Raw genomic sequence first — 20,545 nt, 5'->3', positions numbered from 1 at the left:
TGTACTTCTGTACTAGTTCAGCCGATCGTACTTCTGTACTAGTTCAGCCGACTTCTGTACTACTACAGGTCGCCTAGACGTTTTGCTGTTTTTTCTTATTTCCTTAAAACGTCTTGTTGTTTTGGTTTTGCACTTCTTGTTGTTTGGAGTGTCGAGCCCTAGGGTGTTTAAAACCCAAAGCTACGCCTCTTTTGGTTTCTTAGCGAAGAATGATGTTGTAACATGAATTGTTGATCTTTCTTCCTCAATTTGATTTCTTGAATGCGTTCTTGAATTCTGGGTTTCTAAACACTTTGTGATACAGAAACTCTTCACTTGTTTCGTTCCATACAACCACCTAAACATCTATCTCCATCAAACCATTGTTTTCGTCCTGCGATCTTCACACATCATCACCCAAAATCATCTGTTCATCATCACCTTCCATCCACATCACCTATCACTCGGTTGTCAGCCTTCATCAGAGTTCAATCCTAGGGGAAATCCTATCATGTGGTATCATAGCCAACTCTGTGCCAAAGGCTGAGCGAATTCTGAACCCTAGTCTCTTGTGTTTTTGCTTAATTTCGTTTGTTTAGCTTTAGGGTTTGATTTTTGAGATTCTTTTGTGTCTAGATTGAATTTTGTGAGTTTAGGATTTAGTTTGGTATTGTTCAAAATTAGATTGCACTTAGGGTTTGGTATTGTTCGATTTTCTTATAGTCTTGCTCGACATTAGGTCTGCAAGTCGTGTTTTCTTGTTTAAGATTCAGAGTCTTAGAGTTTATTTTTTTCTGTTTCTCATTCAAAGAACAAGTTACTGCGAGTTTCTTCTTTGATTCGCAGGTACAATGGAGCTGTCTCCAGAAGCTATGGAAGCTTTGAATCAAGCCATGTCTAAGCAAATAGCATAAGCAAACAAGTTAATGTCTACTCAGTTTCAGCAACAGATGGAGCAGCTCAGTAACAAGTTTGAGAAACAGTTCAAGGACATAGCTTACGCATCTAGTGCTTCAGAACAGAGTTCTTCAGACCCGCCTAGTCCGAATGAAGCTCTCCGCTTAGCTAAAGGAAAGGCACACGTGGGAGCTTCTTCCAAGCACACACGGATCAGAACAGCTAAGTCACCTACTGGGGGGAGAGAGACTTGTTTCAATCAGAGGAGAAACACTCAAGGTACAGAAAGAGAGCCGCGCAGAGCTAGCAGAGATCACATTCGTCCACGTCGAACTGAACAAGTAGCTGGGCATCGAATATACATTGAGTCAGACAGAGATTATTCTGAAGAAGAAGAAGTTTCAGATCATAGTCAAGAAACAATGAGGAGAAACAGAAACAGAGATCATGGTAGGGATTATGATCCTTTGAGGCAGCAGCTGAAGCACCTTAAAATTCAGTATCCTTCTTTCCATGGAACCAATGATCCAGAAACTTATCTAGACTGGGAAAGGAAGATGGAGTCCAACTTTCAGGTTCAAGGTACTTTTGAGTTGAACAAGGTGAAGATAGCCATATCCGAATTCAATGGCTATGCTTTGTTGTGGTGGGAGCAGTTGGGGCTTACTAGACATCGACAGAGAGAGCGTGCTATCACTACATGGGAACAGTTAGTCACGCAGATGAGGAAGAAGTTTGTGCCTACACATTATCAGAGGGAGATTCTTAACAAGCTTAGGCGTCTCATTCAAGGCACTAATTCTGTTAGAGACTACTATCAGGAGCTGGAAACACTTATGATCAGGGCTGATCTAAGGGAAAGTGAAGACATGGTTATGTCGAGGTTTCTTGGGGGCTTAAACAGAGAGATTCAAGACAAGGTAGAGTTGCAGGACTATGAGGATGTGCAAGAAATGGTACATAAGGCAGAGCTGATTGAATCGCAGATCAAGAGAAAGGGAGTGAGGTCTACATTTACGCCTGACATGTCCAAGCCGAGAGAGTTCAGTAAACCCGCCTTCACCAAGGACAGCAAACCCGTGACAACCACAGTCAAAGAGGAGGTTAAAATTGACTCCAAGCCCAAGAGTAGCACCTCTACAAGTCATATCAGGTGTTTTAAATGCCAAGGAATGGGACATTATTCCAGAGACTGTGCTAACAAGAAGATGTTTCTTCTTCAAGATGGAGGAGAGATTGTGCCAGTAGACAGTTCAGAGAGTGAACCAGAGCCTGAACTAGATGAAGAAGGAGAATCCGCAGTCATGGGAGAGATGTTAGTAGCACGCAGAGCTTTAAGTGTTCAGATGCATCCAGATGATAGAGGTCAGCGTGAGAACCTATTTCACACCAGGTGTAAGGTTCAAGACAAGGTCTGCACTTTGATTGTCGATGGTGGTAGCTGTACTAATGCAGCTAGTGAAGAGATGGTACAGAAGCTTAATCTCAAGACTACTTCACATCCAAGACCTTATCAGCTACAGTGGTTGAACAACAAAGGTGCTTTGACAGTCACGCAGCAAGTGATGGTGAAACTAGCGATTGGGAAGTATGAGGATGAGCTGCTTTGTGATGTCATTCCAATGAAGTCAAGTCATATCCTTTTGGGAAGACCATGGCAGTTCGACAGAAGAGTGTTTCAAGATGGCTACACCAACAAGCAGTCATTTGAGTTCAAAGGACGCAAGGTCACTCTTCTACCACTTACACCCAGCGAAATTTACAAGGACCAGCTTCACATGAACCGCAAGGATACAGAGAAAGTGTCTCACAGCCTGTACATCAATCACAGCGAGTTCAACAAGCTATTTGAGCCAGAGATGACCACATTCAAGTTTGGGTATAAAGAGACACTCACCAGCACTAAGCCAGCAGAAGAGCTTCCACACGAGATCATAGAGGTTATAGAGGCGTACAAGGATGAGTTTCCAGAAGAGATATCTCCAGGTTTGCAGCCACTACGTGGGATAAAGCATCAGATCGAATTGGTACCAGGTTCAGCTCTATCAAACAGACCAGCTTACAGCACAAATCCAGTAGAAACTAAAGAGCTTCAGAAGCAAGAAGAAGAGCTTATGAGCAAGGGACACATTCAAGAGAACCTCAGTCCAAGTGCAGGTAAGGATAATGTAGTCACAGATGCATTATCCAGGAGGTACATTCTCATTTCTATTTTATCTTCTAAGCTAGTAGGACTTTATGAGACTGACCTCGATTTTGCTGAGAGCTATGGCAAATGCCATAAGTTTGCTTTTGAAAACTACTATAGGCAGGATGGGTATCTGTTCTTAAATGATAGATTATGCATACCAAGAGGATCCATGAGAGAGATGCTGATCAGAGAAGCTCACGGAGGTGGACTAGCTGGACATTTCAGAGTGTCAAAGACTCTACTTGGACTGCAAGAACACTTCTATTGGCCTCAAATGCAGAAAGACGTTGAGAAGGTTTGTTCTAGGTGCCATATCTGCAAAATGGCGAAGGGTAAGGTACAGCCTCACGGCTTGTACACTCCTCTACTGAGTCCTTCTCGACCTTGGACTCAAATTTCAATGCATTTTGTTCTTTGCTTACCTCGAACCAGAAATGGTAGAGATTCTATTTTTGTTGTGGTTGACAGGTTTAGCAAGATGGCTCACTTCATTGCAAGTCACAAGACGGATGATGCTGTTATTGTAGCTAACTTGTTTTTCAGGGAAGTCATAAGGAGGATCAATGACAACGCATATCAGACTGATCTTCAAGGCAAGTATACCATATCATCAACAGTCAATGTTTCTGACTTGCTCTCTTATTATGCAGATTCCGATTTGAGGACAAATCCTTTGGAAGAGGGGGAGGATGATATGATCGTGGCAAGCAAGGAGCCAGAGGCTGCAGAGCAACCGGAGGTGGTGGGAAGGATCACTCGTTCAAGAGCTAAGGAGATGGCCAAGGAAGCTCATTCACTCATAGTTGACGGGTCATTCAACCTACCAAGGATCCAAGTCTTCAACATATCCACCCTGAAGACTTCACCCGGTAATGAGGACTAGGTAATTTAGGTGTGAAGTTTGTACTCTTTTTCCCATAGCTGAGTTTTGTCCCAATGGGTTTTCTCAGCATGGTTTTTAATGAGGCAAATGGATCACTACGTCGAGTTACCTAGAAATCATTACCAAAGGGGGAATAATGTACTTCTGTACTAGTTCAGCCGATCGTACTTCTGTACTAGTTCAGCCGACTTCTGTACTACTACAGGTCGCCTAGACGTTTTGCTGTTTTTTCTTATTTCCTTAAAACGTCTTGTTGTTTTGGTTTTGCACTTCTTGTTGTTTGGAGTGTCGAGCCCTAGGGTGTTTAAAACCCAAAGCTATGCCTCTTTTGGTTTCTTAGCGAAGAATGATGTTGTAACATGAATTGTTGATCTTTCTTCCTCAATTTGATTTCTTGAATGCGTTCTTGAATTATGGGTTTCTAAACACTTTGTGATACAGAAACTCTTCACTTGTTTCGTTCCATACAACCACCTAAACATCTATCTCCATCAAACCATTGTTTTCGTCCTGCGATCTTCACACATCATCACCCAAAATCATCTGTTCATCATCACCTTCCATCCACATCACCTATCACTCGGTTGTCAGCCTTCATCAGAGTTCAATCCTAGGGGAAATCCTATCAACCTCGGAGGATCCGGCAACACCAAGCTGAACCGGAGTGTGGCTATCGCCGACCAGTGGTGCTGCTGCTTGAGTACTTAGCTGAGGTGGGAAAGAATCTCCCGGAGTGGTATTTGCTGCTGCTGGCTGCGAGGTGAGAGGCGGAGTAATGCCAGAAAAATCCAAAGCATGTCGGCGTGGGTTTTGATCGGAGGACAAGAGATCAACCCGATCGGCGTATGCGCGGTGAGAGGCTGAGAGGTTGGCTACTGACGTAGTGACTGCCTCCAAACGGGTGGAGACCTGACCCTCCAGGCTGTCAAAACGCTCGGTAAGAGAAGCTGAGGCTGCTTGCTGATGGTCTGACTTCTCAGACAAGTCCTGCAAAAGTTTCTGGATAGCCTCCAGAGTTACCTGATTGGAAGAGTCAGTAGCCATAGCGGTGTTTGGATGAACTGGGTTCTGATATGAAGTCGGAACTAGTAAGAGTATAGGCGATAACTACCCTCCTTCTAGCGCCAAATGTGAGAACTAATATCAATTCTCTCCTTCCGAAGTGATTTGTGTGTGGAGGAGCTTATCACCGTTAAAAGTTCCGAACTGTATAGAGAGTGTTTGAATGCTAAAACTGTATAATACTCTTGAGAGAAAAAATGTTTCGATCCCTACAAAGACTCCCCCCCCCCTTACATATTTATACCGACAAATTAATTACCCAATCAATGCGTAATTAATTTTACACGATTTTTGCGTCCTAATAATCCAATTGAATGCAGGAATCTTTGACCAAATCCGAGCTGCGAGCTGACTAATAGGACGCCTGCCCGAGCTCTCTTCTCTTCTTTGGGCCTGATGGGCCGACTGGCGTTTCTCTCTTGGCCCGTTTGGCGTGCCCGGTCCAGGCCCTTCACCTGTATCCTGAGATGGCGATTCGTGGGCACAACATTAATGACTTACCATTATTAGGTTTTGGGTATAATTGCTTTAATTATTTAGAATTGGTAGAATCAAGAAAATTTTTATTTATTCGTGATCCGCTTTACAATTTGTAGCGGTATTGAGTCAACGTAAAAAATGAATTAAAGTGCAAGAAAATTATATGAGTGGGAGGTAGAATGGAGTATGACAAAATATTTTTGTTACTAAAACTCATCGATCTTAGTGCAAAATCATAAAATTTGAATATTTATAAGTATCAAATAAGTTAAGTCAAAAATATATATATATAGTATGACAGAACAATATATTACCTATCCTACGATAGAAAATTTTGTCAATTTGTTAATCATCTCATTATATTAAATTCTATATATCAAATCTTCTAAAATTTTGAATTAATTTGTGAATGAGCGAAATATTTTAGAAAATAAGATCATCAATTGTAAAAAATTTGCTTAAAAAAATTGTAACCCGCACTTTTTAGATAGTGGATGTTTAATAGTTTTTCGTTGATAATAATTTTTATTTTTATTTCGAATCATCAAAATAATTATTTAAGGAAAAATAATATTATGATTGATCATAATTATTATTTACGATTTTCTAGTAAAAACATTTGTGTAGATGTTTTTGAAAAATTAAGGTTAACATTATGTGTAAGAAAGATTGGATTTCTAGTTATTCAAATATCATATGTTATAATCTAATATTAGTGTTAAGAATAATTGTTTTATAATACTATTGACAAAAGTAGGTTTTTTCTTTTAATTGATTAAAATATCTTTATTATAAAATTGAGATTTTCTGAGATGATTTATGAATAAATGTATTATGAACTATTTTTTTTTTATAAATTCTATTAATACGGATTAAGTTCAAAATAAAAAGCATTAACTTATGTAAATTGGAAACACTATACTTTTGATACCTTGTTAAGATTTTGATAATTTGTAATCAAAAAATGGAAAAAATCGGTTGATAACATGATTTAAGCCTCTTCATTATTTAAATGTTAAACAGTTCTTAATATATTATTAAGTAATATGTTGAAAAATAAAAGAAAAACAATTAAAAAAGCAACTATAATGAGTATATCTTGACTGAAAAATATTTCATTCTAGATAGTTAGCACATGGAAATGTATAGATAGTTCTCTTGCTATACAATTTATAATCTTTTACATTTTATTTACTTAGTTTCATACTCTGATTTCAACCCGTTTTGGCTACATGATACAATATTCAAATCCGTTTTATCTTATAAATTTGGTAAAATCCTAAAAATAAAACAAAATCTGTATTAAAGCGATCATGTTTAGAAATCTAGATTTACCTTTTTTATTTCTTTTTTAGTTATATATATATTAGATTAAATAAAATATAATATTTGTGATTTCTTAGAATGGTGCAAAAATAATTTAATAAATCAGACATAATATTTTATATTTTAAAAATATAACCAATGTTGTATCTTAGTTTTAAAATATGTATGTCATTATTAAAAAAATTAGGAATGCATATATTTAATCTTAGTTTTATTAATAAAATTAAGTTTTATAATTGTTCTAAATAGTTTATTATTGTTTCCTAAGATTTCTGAAATAGTAAATGAAATCTGTTAGAATAATTTCAATAAATAATTTCAAAATTATTGGGCTATAATATCATTAAATATTTTTATTTTTCTAAAATATTGTTGTTAAAATATGTATAATATATTTTCACGTAAATATTTATTGTTCAAGATTTTTTCTGATTTTATAAGATTTTTTACTTGAAAAATAAAAAGAAAACAATTAATAAACACTAAAGAAATAACTATATTAATATTGTAACATCCTCTTTCTAAAATTGGGATGTAAGGAAAACCGAAGGAATTGATTTTTGGTTTAATTAAATTCTGGTTTAATTTAATAAAACCAAAAACCCTTATTTCTCCTTCTTTTTGTCGACACTTCCTCTTTTTTGTGCTTTGGTCGACATTGTCATCAGAGAGAGGGAGAGAAAGAGAGTTAAGTGTTGGTTTTTGGTGTAAAGGAGAAAGAGAAGGAGATCAAGCTTTTTCCTTAGAGTTAAGAGAGAAACAGAACTGTCAGGGTTTGGGAGAAGGAGGATCCGACTGGTCAAATCATTTCGAAAGGTACTGATTTTTGGTAGGGTTGTAGCTAAGAGATTTTCGTACACTCTCCTTTTTACAGAAGTGATTTTGAGTTAATATTCTAGGAGATATTGGCAGTTTCGTGGGGTGTTTCTTCTCATTCGCGGATTGAGACCAGCGGGTGTTACGAGGACGATTGCGGTTTCATCTATAATCTGATCGTGCTGAAATTTTGTGGGAAGCTTCTGCACGTTTATACCTTGCTTTTCACCGGAGGGATTAGAAAGTTAACGGTTAGTTTTGGTTTCGTGGTTTCACTTGTGAGGTTGTTCTTTTTTGTTTTTTCTGGCAGTTTGTTTTCAATATTTGTTTGTTGTTGTGATTGGTTGTAGGAACAAGTTTGGTTGTTCTTGGATATTGGAAAGCCTCTCATTTGGTTGTATTTAGTTTTGTGAATCACTTGTTAAGGTAAGTGCATGACCATGGCTTATCTAAGCTGGAGATTTCTCTAATCTGCTTGTTTATGTGTTGTTTGGCTTGTTGATTGTTGATTGTTGATTGATAATTGTTGGTTGATGGTTAGAGATGTCTCTATTGCTTGTGTGTATAGCCCAGTAGATGGGATGATTGCCTTACTGAGTGTTTATTAAATACTCATGCATTGCAATATGTGTTTGTGGTGCAGGTAAAGGCAAAGTGTGACCGTGGAATCAAGGCAATGAAGAGGAGGATGTTCTAGTGGTTCGTTTGGTTGTCTAGCTTCTGTTAGGTTGCTAGAGTTGAGTCCTAGAATGTTGCTTAGGATTGTTGGTTCACTGGGTTATGTCGTTTGGATCATTGGTTTATGATTAGAATTATACTGAATATTATTAATATTGGCATATATATTTATTGGATATTGGTAATGTTTTCCGCTGATGATTGTGATTGTGGTTAGGTGGCTAGTGGGTATGGGACCACTAGTTGTAGTTTATTATTATATTATATTATATATTTATTATTTATTATTAAAAAAAAAAGGGTCGGTCTTTTCATTTTGGTATCAGAGCCCTTACGGTTCTAGGTTTGGGTTCGCTAGGTTTCTATTGTAATGTTTGGGATTGCATGTCTTGATTGATTATGTGAGTTAGTCAATTGTGTGTGGCATGGAGTCCTAGAACATCCTCTTCGAGCCTTCAATGAGATTCCACGGTGAGTTATTGTTATGTTTCTTTGTGTGGTATTGTTTTGTTTTATGCTTGTTAGCCTCTGTTCTTGGAAGATCAGTGGTTAAGGTGTTTGAGTTGTTGGTCGTGGACGGGGACGTGATCGTGGTCATGGTTGGGTAAGTCCCGAGGCCAGTGAGTGTGTGGTCCAGAGTTCCACGAGGAGGTACGTCAGAGGGTCGCAAGCGTATCAGGAAGGACCAGAGTGTTAGCCGGTGAGTGTGCCGGGGGTGCTGGGAACCCAGTTTTGGGGTTGCAGCGGGTGGAGCCCAAGGTCGAGATGATCGCTTAGCGGATCTGTTGGCGTGCGGTGGGAGCGGTTACCGAGAGGGGTACCAGTGTAGGCTCTAGTTGTGCCGCATGTGGCGGGGTGCAGTCGAGGGCTGCGGATGTTGAGGACTTTCCACCTTACGTTAAGAGGATGGAGCGGTTGTAGATGACCGGTATGAGATTATTCTCAAGAGGTATCGGGCCTAGAGAGGCGGATATGTGGACATATGCAGTTGGAGCAGATATTTCTCTGCTTGGTGGTTAATCCAGTTGGATATTAGAAGTTTAGTGGGCAGGTGTAACATTGCAATGTTATACTCGGACCACAGGAGGTACTTGTGTCGAGAGATGTTTATAGTCGTTAAGGATTGTTGCTCCTGAGGGGATGGTGATTCCCCTGAATACCGATAGCTCGAGGGGTTGAGGGCTCCGAGAGTGGCAGAGGGGATGTTGTTCTCCTGAGGGGATGAGTAGTTCCCCTGATATCGAGATCTTGAGGATTGTGGTCCAAGAGTGAGACGGTATAACTCGAAGACGCTGGTCTGAGAGTGAGATCGGTATAACTCGAAGGTTGCGACCTAAGAGTGGAAGAGTTGGGAGCAAGCAATGTATAGAACGTGAGTGTAAACATAACGACGGAATGTAGGCCTCGAGAGTGATGGTGGTTTAATCTTGGATTTTAGGATTATGTTGGCCGGTGGGACAGGGTTTTATGACCAGAGCGGTTATAAATGTTTGGCTGTGCGCCAGGATTGTGAGGCCGGTGGTGCTGGAGTCCCGAGAAGGGGAGTTACAGCAGGTTTGAGCCGGGAAAGGCATGTTTGCCAGATACATAAGTTCACGAGAAGCCTTCATGGCAGGATAAACTAATCGTTGCGACGATACTGGATGAAGTTCATTGGTGATGGACAGGGTTGCTAGATTCAAGGTTTTGGTAAGCTTGTTGGAGGGAATAAGTCAAGTGGTTTGAGTAAGCGGCCTGCAAAGCATTTGAAGCGGTGAATCAGAATATGCGAACGTATGGTACTTGTTTGTTTTATTACGTTCGTATTGATGATTTGCTGTGGAGAATTGCCAAGCGGAAAGCTATCTTTGGAATAAGCTAACTTGTGGAAGTTTCCCTAACTGGCAAGTAACTAGAGGTTCTTGGAGGAACAAGAGGGTTGATATTCAGGTGGCGGTGAGTTGATGTCGGCATACTTGAGTATTTGTTTGGTTGAGCTGAGTAAGTAACTAGAGGATTTATGGAGCAAGGGATTCATACGCTCTAGTGTATCACCGTGGAGAGCACCGGTGTTGTTTGTTAAAAAGAAGGACGGAAGTCTCCGCTTGTGTATAGATTAATGGGGTTTGAACCGTTACTGTGAAGAACAAGTACCCTCTTCCCAAGATTGATGAGTTGTTGGATCAGTTGAGGGGTGGTACTTGGTTCTCTAAGGTATATCTGGCGTCGGGTTATCATCAGATACTGATAGATGAGGCAGATGTGAGGAAGACGACTTTCAGGATGAGGTATGGGCATTATGAGTTCGTGGAGATGCCTTTTTGGGTTGACTAACGCGCCAACGGCGTTTAGATTGATGAACAGTGTGTTTCAGGAGTTTCAGGACGTGTCTATCATCTTTTTCGTTGATGATATCCTGGTATTTTCTAAGAGTCCTGAGGAGCATGCAGTGAATTTGAGGGCAGTTCTGGAGAAGCTGCGGGAGCAGAAGTTGTTTGCTAAGTTGAGCAAGTGTAGTTTTTGGCAGCATGAGATGGGTTCTCTGGGTCACATTGTTTCTGCAGAGTGAGTTTCTGTAGATCTGGAGAAGATTCAGGCTATCAGGGATTGGCCTAGACAACATAATGTCACTAAGATCAGGAGTTTCCTTGGTTTGACAGGTTACTACAGGACCATGAGATGTAGTCTCTGGTAGGAGAGATCAGTGCGTTGAGCTTGTGTGTGGTTTCTCGAGAACCATTGGGTTAGGAGGCGGCTTATGGAGCGGATCTTCTGAGCAGGGTGTGGTTGGCTCAGGAGAAGGATTTGGGGCTGGTGAATGTATCTAAGGATATTGATTCAGAGTATCAGGTCTCAGCTAATGGTACTATCTTGGTGCACGGTCGTGTGTGTGTGCCCAAGGATGAGGAGTTGAGACAGGAGATTCTGAGAGAGGCTCATGCGAGCAAGTTATCCATTCATCCAGGAGCGACTAAGATGTACCGTGACCTCAAGAGGTACTATCATTGGGTCGGAATGAAGAAGGATGTGGCTAGTTGAGTTTCGAGGTGTGATGTGTGTCAGCTAGTGAAGGCTGAGCATCAGGTTCCTGGTGGGTTACTGAAGAGTTTACCCATTCCTGAGTGGAAGTGGGATATGATCACCATGGATTTCGTGGTAGGATTGCCAGTGTCGCGGACCTTTGATGCTATTTGGGTCATTGTGGACCGGTTGACTAAGTCAGCACATTTCCTGGCCATCAAGAAGACTGATGGAGCAGCGGTCTTGGCTAAGAAATATGTGAGGGAGATATTCAGGTTGCATGGGGTGCCAGCGAGCATTGTGTCTGATAGGGATTCTAAGTTCACTTCGGTGTTCTGGAAGGCATTTCAGGCGGAGATGGGCACTAAGGTGCATATGAGTACAGCTTATCATCCCCAGATTGATGGACAGTCAGAGAGGACGATCCAGACGCTGGAGGATTTGCTGAGGATGTGTGTGTTGGATTGGGGTGGCCATTGGGCAGATCACCTGAACCTGGTAGAGTTTGCTTACAACAACAGCTATCAGGCGAGTATTAAGATGGCTCCTTATGAGGCTTTGTATGGGAGGCCATGTCGTACACCATTATGCTGGACTCAGGTGGGGGAGAGGAGCATATTTGGTGCTAGTTTTGTTCAGGAGACCTCAGAGAAGATTCGGGTTCTCAAGCTAAACATGAAGGAGGCTCAGGATAGGCAGAGGAGTTATGCAGATAGGAGGAGGAGAGATCTTGAGTTTCAGGTAGGAGACAGAGTGTACCTCAAGATGGCCATGTTGCGGGGTCCGAACAGGTCATTGTCAGAGACTAAGTTGAGTCCGAGGTATATGGGTCCATTCAGAGTGATTGGGCGGGTTGGACCAGTGGCATATAGATTGGAGTTACCTGAGGTGATGCGTGCATTCCATAAGGTTTTCCATGTGTCTATGTTGCGGAAGTGTCTCCGTGAGGGAGAGGAGGTGTTGGCTAAGATTCCTGAGGATCTTCAGCCTAACATGACTTTGGAGGCGAGACCAGTGAGGGTTCTCGAGAGGAGGATCAAGGAACTTCGGAAGAAGAAGATTCCTTTGATGAGAGTCCTGTGGGACTGTGATGGTGTTGAGGAGCAGACTTGGGAGCCTGAGGCAAAGATGAAGACAAGGTTCAAGAAGTGGTATGAGAAGCAAGCCGCGACTTGAGCTTGTTTAGCCGGGTCCCATCTGTAATCCGTGGCTGGAGCGGGAATGGAGTATTCCAGCCCATCTCTCTTGTTACTCGGTCGCTTGGGATGGTTGGTTGTGCGACTCAGTAACAAGATGAGGTGGTGTTCGAGGTACAAAGTTTCCGTGAGGCGGGGTTTTGGAAGAAAGTTTCCTAAATTAGAAGTTTCCAAAAGTGGAAAGTTTCCAAAAATGGAAAGTGCTAAATATGGAAAGTTTTCCGGGAGTTGGAATTTGTCCATTTTAGTGGTGGAGAGCGTTGGAGGGGCTTGTGTGGCCTTAGTGGCGGACTTTTGAGTCAGTGTGCCAGTGTGTGGCGGTATTTCTTTTGTTATGGTGTGGCCTTTGTGGCAGTATTCTGTTGTTATTGTGTGGCCTTTGTGGCAGGCTGTTTAGCCAGAGTGCCTGTTAAGGCAGTCCTTCGGGACAGACGGTCTTTTGGGACTGATGGTCCTACGGGACAGACGGTCCTTCGGGACAGACGGTCTTTCGGGACTGATGGTCCTTCGGGACAGATGGTCTTTCGGGACTGATGGTCCTTCGGGACAGATGGTCTTTCGGGACTGATGGTCCTTTGGGACAGACGGTCTTTCGGGACTGATGGTCCTTCGGGACAGACGGTCTTTCGGGACTGATGGTCCTTCGGGACAGATGGTCTTTCGGGACTGATGGTCCTTCGGGACAGATGGTCTTTCGGGACTGATGGTCCTTCGGGACAGACAGGTCCTTTGGGACATATGGCCTTTGTGGCGTGAATATGATCCTTGTGTGGTCATGGGGTATCCCGGTGAGGGGATATGTGGTTGGTAGGACATTGAGATGTTTTACGCGAGCCACGGGAAGGAAACCTGGATGGGGATAGGGCTCAGACGTGTTCAGAATCGTTTGCTCGCGACTCTTGGGGACTTAGGTTCTCCTAGTACTGCCATATTCAGAGACTTTGTGGCTCGGGAGTATGGTTGGTATATCGACTTCGGATGACGATCTGGGGGCGCGCTGTAGGGTGGCAACCCGAGAGACGAGTTTGGACTTTTCCTTATATATTTTGGCATGCAGACTTAGGTCTGATGAGGAGCCAATAAAAACTCAAGTTTTAGGCCTAGGAGTAAAGGAAAGTCCAAAAAGTCAAGAGCAAATGACGCCTGGAACGTGAGTCTATCGCCTAGAGGTGACCTTCTGTAGATCGGTCGGAGGAGTGCGGGCCGTGGAGACGGTTGCGCGGGAGTCCTTGGCTGATGGTTGTTAGAGATTCGAGGACGAATCTAGATTGGTGGGGAGAATTGTAACATCCTCTTTCTAAAATTGGGATGTAGGGAAAACCGAAGGAATTGATTTTTGGTTTAATTAAATTCTGGTTTAATTTAATAAAACCAAAAACTCTTATTTCTCCTTCTTTTTGTAGATACTTCCTCCTTTTTGTGCTTTGGTCGACATTTTCATCAGAGAGAGGGAGAGAAAGAGAGTTAAGTGTTGGTTTTTGGTGTAAAGGAGAAAGAGAAGGAGATCAAGCTTTTTCCTTAGAGTTAAGAGAGAAACAGAACTGTCAGGGTTTGGGAGAAGGAGGATCCGACTGGTCAAATCATTTCGAAAGGTACTGATTTTTGGTAGGGTTGTAGCTAAGAGATTTTCGTACACTCTCCTTTTTACAGAAGTGATTTTGAGTTAATATTCTAGGAGATATTGGCAGTTTCGTGGGGTGTTTCTTCTCATTCGCGGATTAAGACCAGCGGGTGTTACGAGGACGATTGCGGTTTCATCTATAATCTGATCGTGCTGAAATTTTGTGGGAAGCTTCTGCACGTTTATACCTTGCTTTTCACCGGAGGGATTAGAAAGTTAACGGTTAGTTTTAGTTTCGTGGTTTCACTTGTGAGGTTGTTCTTTTCTGTTTTTCTGGCAGTTTGTTTTCAATATTTGTTTGTTGTTGTGATTGGTTGTAGGAACAAGTTTGGTTGTTCTTGGATATTGGAAAGCCTCTCATTTGGTTGTATTTAGTTTTGTGAATCACTTGTTAAGGTAAGTGCATGACCATGGCTTATCTAAGCTGGAGATTTCTCTAATCTGCTTGTTTATGTGTTGTTTGGCTTGTTGATTGTTGATTGTTGATTGTTGATTGATAATTGTTGGTTGATGGTTAGAGATGTCTCTATTGCTTGTGTGTATAGCCCAGTAGATGGGATGATTGCCTTACTGAGTGTTTATTAAATACTCATGCATTGCAATATGTGTTTGTGGTGCAGGTAAAGGCAAAGTGTGACCGTGGAATCAAGGCAATGCAGAGGAGGATGTTCTAGTGGTTCGCTTGGTTGTCTAGCTTCTGTTAGGTTGCTAGAGTTGAGTCCTAGAATGTTGCTTAGGATTGTTGGTTCACTGGGTTATGTCGTTTGGATCATTGGTTTATGATTAGAATTATACTGAATATTATTAATATTGGCTATTTATATTTATTGGATATTGGTAATGTTTTCCGCTGATGATTGTGATTGTGGTTAGGTGGCTAGTGGGTATGGGACCACTAGTTGTAGTTTATTATTATATTATATTATATATTTATTATTTATTATTATTATTTATTATTAAAAAAAAAGGGTCGGTCTTTTCAAATATTTACGTGAATTATTTTTTCTTTTAATAACTATATTAATAAAAAATCTGTTTTCTGGTTACAACAAATTAATATTAAGATGAGGTTATTATATTTGGTAATTAAATACAGTGGAATTTTGTGTAATATACCACATGGAGTAGGGTTATTTGTTTAATATAATAGATATATAAAGATAAAATACTTTTAGTCAAACTATATTTAAATGAGATATTTTTATTCAAAAAAAAAAATGAGGTATTAACTTCCAAATAAAAAATAGATGAAGTATTTTTAAGTTTTTTTCCATAAAGTTAGTCAATGAAGCATTAAAGGTGATGAAAAATTTGTATTAACCAAATTATATTCACTCTCATAAATTCATAATCATAATCTATATAGATTACATAGTTACTTAATTACAACATATATATATGTAGTAGAAGAGATTCCTAAATTATATGGAAACAAATACAAAAAGAAATCTAAACAATAAATATAGATAATATTCTTACATTATATGGAAACAAATACAAAAAGAAATCTAAACAATAAATATATTCTTATTAATTTGATGACCTTCTTGATATCTTTCTATAACATCACCACAATAGAGTCAACTTGCATTTGCTTCCATCATAGCAACTAGCAACTCACATTCCTCACTCTATAAAATACCCTTACTTTTTATTCTCACTTCTTCACTTCACTAGTAAACGTAATTTTTTTATATTACTCTAGTTCTTTTATTCAGCAGACCCGAAAATGGTTTTAGTAGTGTTTCAGTTCGTGGTACTAATCATGTTTACCATGGATCTAAGGATCTCTCAAGCTACATCTCGTATCACTTTGCACGAGCCATCCATTGTTGATAGCCACCAGCAATGGATGCTTAAATTTTCTCGAGTTTATGATGATGAATTCGAGAAACAAAGGAGGCTTGAAGTGTTCAGTAAAAACTTGAAATTCATCGAAAACTTCAACAACATGGGAAATCAAAGCTACGAGCTTGGTGTCAATGAGTTCACGGATTGGACCGAAGAGGAGTTCCTTGCCACCCACACCGGTCTTAGGGACGTTAATGTAACTTCACCATCTGAAGTGGTTGATGAGACGATGTCATCTTGGAATTGGAACGTCAGTGATGTCGTCAGCACAAGCAAAGACTGGAGAAAGGAAGGAGCTGTGACACCGGTTAAATCCCAAGGAGGATGTGGTAAGCTTGTCGTAATTGTGATTATAATATAAACAGTCACTACACATATAGCTGGTTCAAGTAGTCATTTAATGTGACAATTATACATATTTCACATGCGAAGCTTGATCCCCAAGTTAGGATTATCAATCTAAGTTTAGAGTAGTTAATACAAGATTTGTTTTGTAAATTAAGTAACCAATATATATATATATATGCATGGGCAGGAGGTTGTTGGGCGTTCTCATCGATTGCAGCGGTGGAAGGTCTGACAAAGATTGCCCAAAGAAACCTTGTATCATTGTCCGAACAGCAACTTCTAGATTGCGCCAGAGAGCATAACCAGGGTTGCAAGGGCGGAACAGTAGTCGAAGCTTACAATTACATAATAAAAAACCGAGGCATTGCTTCAGAAAATGAATATCCTTTCCATGGGAAAGAGGGCCAGTGCCAGACCAAAGCTAGACCCGCAGCAGTAATCAGAGGGTTGAGATACGTTCCAAGCAACAACGAACGTGCGTTACTCCAAGCGGTATCAGGACAGCCTGTCTCAGTGGGCATTGTCGGGACTGGTTTATTTCATTACAAAGGGGGAGTGTACAATGCGCGCGACTGTGGTATTAGCGTGAATCATGCAGTGACGTTAGTTGGGTACGGCACGAGCCCGGAAGGGATCAAGTACTGGTTGGCTAAGAACTCTTGGGGTCAGACTTGGGGAGAGAATGGTTACATTAGGCTTCGTAGAGATGTTGAGTGGCCTCAAGGCATGTGTGGTTTAGCTCAGTATGCTACTTATCCGGTTGCGTAACTGATTCGGTTAATTCGAGGATTTATATTGAAGTGATCATATAAAATTGTTTAGATGTTGTCTAAATCTACATCGAAACTTGAGCGTAGCCTGTAACAATCATTTAATTCTCCATATATATGTACACCTTGAAAGAAATACCTCTTTACACCTTTAATTCTCCATATATATGTACACCTTTAAGAAATCGATTATATAGTTTGTATTGAATCATATGGTGAAAACTACTTCTAAAACGGGTTATATGGAAAAGAAACTGTTTGTTCAGAAAATACGATTCCCGATGACAAGTTTGTTGGCATGTCGCGACCTCCAACATTCTGTTGGACTTTATCACTTTAAGATAAATCTGTTTTTGCCCAAAAAAAAAAAGATAAATCTGTTTTTGGTGGTTTTCTCTTCATTCGATGGAAATGTTATACGTCACAACTCTGTTTTAGATTTTTTTGGCTGAGTTTTAATTCCGTTGTGTGGTTTGCTCCTTGTAGTAAATTACAAATTTACAAATCTCCAAACATTCAGTTAAACATGGATCTGTGCACTTCACAAACATTACAAATTTGAGTTTTTTTTTTTTTTTTTTTTTTTAACGTTGACGTTCCAATTCCAAGATGATGAACGTCAGTGGTTGATGAGCATGAACGTCAGACGATGCCAAATTTGGATCCTTGATTTTAATGGATTTGAAATCTTTATAAGATTTGGAAATCCACATGGAATCCATGGATTTTAAAATCAAATAATATGGATTTGAAAATCAAATAATGTGGATTTTAAAGTCAAAGAAAGTGGATTTGAAAATCCTAGAGAATAGAATTCAAAAGTTATAAAAGAAATAGAACTTATAAAAATAATCTCTCATGTAGCATTTTCAAGTGAATCAGTCCACATGTTTGATGCTATTGTCTCTCTCCACTCATTGGCATATTCTCTTTGTTGTTCTTGGGTTGTAAGTACTTCAGCATTATCATCGTCATTAATTTCTTCGACAACTTCTTCTGCACTCTCGATTTCTTCTGGAAAAATATCCGTTCGACAAAACTTTCGCAGAAAATTATGTAAACCAACACATGCAAGTACAAGCTCTGTTTGTGTCTTATAAGGAAAAGGAGGTGCGTGCTTAAAGATTGCAAATCGAGATTTGAAAATACCAAATATTCTTTCAACCACGTTCCTTAGGGATGCATGACGATGGTTAAACAACTCTTTTGCATTCGCTGGTTGTGAATTTTGCCCAGAAAATTCTTGTAGATGATATCTGACACCACGATAAGGAGCTAAAAAGTTTCGACGATTTGGAAATCCACAATCTACTACATAAAACTTTCCTGAAGTACAATAATAATATACAGTCACTTGTCATGTTGAGAAAACATATTTACAATAGAAAGACATGTACATACCTTCTGGAACTAGTAGTCGATTAGTGTTCCTTGTCAAAGCATCATTTAATACTTTTGAGTCATGAGCTGAACCTTCCCATCCACTAAGCACATACATGAATTGAAGATCAAAATTACAAGCTGCCAACACATTTTGTGATATATTACCTTTTCTGTTACGATAAGAAGGCGCTTTTTTTGTTGGTACCATTGCAAGGATATGTGTACCATCAATAGCTCCAACACAATCCTAAAAAAAAAAAAAATATAAAGTTATATTCTATGAAAGATAATGAAAAAAGCAAAAACATAATTATATGAAAAATATACCTTAAAGTACGGATAAAATCTTGTACTTTCTCTAATTTTTGTAGGCACTGTAATCTCAGGCTTAGCCATTAAACTTGGAGCAATTTGATTTAGAGCCCGTAAAACTTTGTGAAAATTCACACTTTGTTGCAAACGATGACCTATTAAAAGTGTCTTTTGTACGACAATACCTTGAATTTTGGCCAACTATAAGAAGAAAAGTTGCAACCATTTCTTCAACACTAATATATTTTGTATCACATAGATTTGTATGCTCTCGGAGATGAACACATAACTTTAGAAAAGTCTCGTGATACATTCGATACAACTGTTTAAAATCGGAAGGCTTTTTCTTTTGCATATTTTCTATATAGATTTCACCTTCTCTTGTGATCGCACGTCGAATAGAATATTGCAATCGAGGTCGTTGGCATTTTCTCAAATATAGCATTTGAATAAAAATCAAAAGCACCAAGAAAATAATATCACTATCTAACTCGTTATCATGTAATGCATCTTTTTCTCTTTCATCATGGACTTCTTGATACATGTTTGATGTACACCTGTGACAAAAAAAAGGTTGAAAGAATAATTAACAGAAAAATAATAAGTTAAGAAAAGACGCATTACTTTATGGATGGTGCTCTTTCTTTGTGTAGCTAAACATGTATAAAAGAAACTTAAGACGTGGCCAGTAACAGGATAATCAGAAAAAGAAAATTAAGAATAATAACAAACCACCTGATGAACGGATCAAATTAAGAATAACGTGATGGAGTGTTAATTATTATTAGGCGATCACCCTTTCTGCTTTCTCTTTATAAATTGAATTATTTTTATTAGGTGCTTCATGATTTTTGTCTTCTACTATAATTATTAGGTGCTTCATAATAATTTACATGTCCGATATTTATCATGTCCGATATTTATCATGATTATCATGTTACGTACTGTTATGTTTTTTATTATTATCATGTCATTCTTTGTTTTGCTGTGTTTTTAAGAACAATCTTTAAGAATGTTCGTGCATGAACACTGTTTTGTTCATAGCTTTTTTTTCCAAATCCACCCAAATAACTAGGTGGAGACCAAGGATTCCATTCTCTATATTTATAAGTAAAACATATTTTCAAATCCATCCAAATCCAATATGAAATCAAATCTATACTCAAATCTTTAATAATGAATAAGGGGTGATTTTAATTAGGATTTAGAATTCATAGATCCAATAACACAGAATTTTAATAAAGATTTTAAAATGAATGATTGAATAACACATGATTTAACTTGGATTTCTAAATCCATTAAAATCAAGGATCCAATAATCCCTTTAGTTTTTAAATATTATTTATGTGATGTGATGTGTTTTGTTTTTTTTTTCATATCTTTCTTGACAGCTTATATAATGTGTTCTATGTCTTTTTTTGTTTAAAAGCTTTTAAATTTAAAACTATTGAATGAGAGAAAGAGAAAGAGAAAGAGAGAGATACAGAGGCCTTTTATAGGGCCACTTTGGAAAAAGAAGGAGAGTTTAGCTTTTGTCCCACATCGTTAGGCAGAGAGAAGATGGTGGTGAAGTAACCCTATAAAAGAGAAAGAGCTGTGAACGGTGAAAAGCATGATCCTTCAGGCAAGTTGAAGGGGATATGATGAATGGTAAAAACTCGCTTAAATTGCGAGATGAGCGTTCCACCCAAAGCCTGTTACGACTATTGGGCGCTCTCACTTTTTACACAATATGATCCCTCCCTTTCTTTC

General features: G+C 39.3%; 1 protein-coding gene, 2 long non-coding RNA genes and 1 other non-coding gene across 5 annotated transcripts; all 4 read left to right on the top strand.

Moving 5' to 3' along the window:
- Nucleotides 1-7,441: 7,441 nt before the first annotated feature.
- On the top strand, nt 7,442-8,510 carry LOC147924009 (uncharacterized). Its single transcript, XR_015587778.1, has 4 exons — nt 7,442-7,634; nt 7,731-7,885; nt 7,985-8,060; nt 8,278-8,510. It is a non-coding gene; the product is annotated as an uncharacterized LOC147924009 (long non-coding RNA).
- A 5,417-nt stretch (nt 8,511-13,927) lies between these two features.
- Nucleotides 13,928-14,983, top strand: LOC147924008 (uncharacterized). 2 transcript variants are annotated; one of them, XR_015587777.1, is made up of 4 exons: nt 13,928-14,100; nt 14,197-14,351; nt 14,450-14,525; nt 14,750-14,983. It is a non-coding gene; the product is annotated as an uncharacterized LOC147924008 (long non-coding RNA). The 2 variants fall into 2 exon arrangements; XR_015587776.1 differs by having other exon boundaries at nt 14,184-14,351.
- Nucleotides 14,984-15,722: 739 nt separating this feature from the next.
- Nucleotides 15,723-17,236, top strand: LOC104757237 (senescence-specific cysteine protease SAG39-like). The gene is made up of 2 exons (XM_010479965.2): nt 15,723-16,309; nt 16,516-17,236. Exons 1-2 carry the CDS (start codon nt 15,859-15,861, stop codon nt 17,094-17,096), a joined length of 1,032 nt encoding a protein of 343 aa, XP_010478267.2. The 5' UTR covers nt 15,723-15,858; the 3' UTR covers nt 17,097-17,236.
- A 3,192-nt stretch (nt 17,237-20,428) lies between these two features.
- On the top strand, nt 20,429-20,533 carry LOC147924007 (small nucleolar RNA Z279/snoR105/snoR108). The gene has a single exon (XR_015587961.1). It is a non-coding gene; the product is annotated as a small nucleolar RNA Z279/snoR105/snoR108 (small nucleolar RNA).
- Nucleotides 20,534-20,545: the final 12 nt, after the last annotated feature.

The sequence above is a fragment of the Camelina sativa genome, chromosome 17 (genome assembly GCF_030686135.1).
Source record: "Camelina sativa cultivar CO46 ecotype springtype chromosome 17, ASM3068613v1".
Classification (NCBI taxonomy): Eukaryota; Viridiplantae; Streptophyta; class Magnoliopsida; order Brassicales; family Brassicaceae; genus Camelina; species Camelina sativa.
Note: the sequence above shows the minus strand (reverse complement) of the source record. Positions and strands in the feature narration are given on the sequence as shown.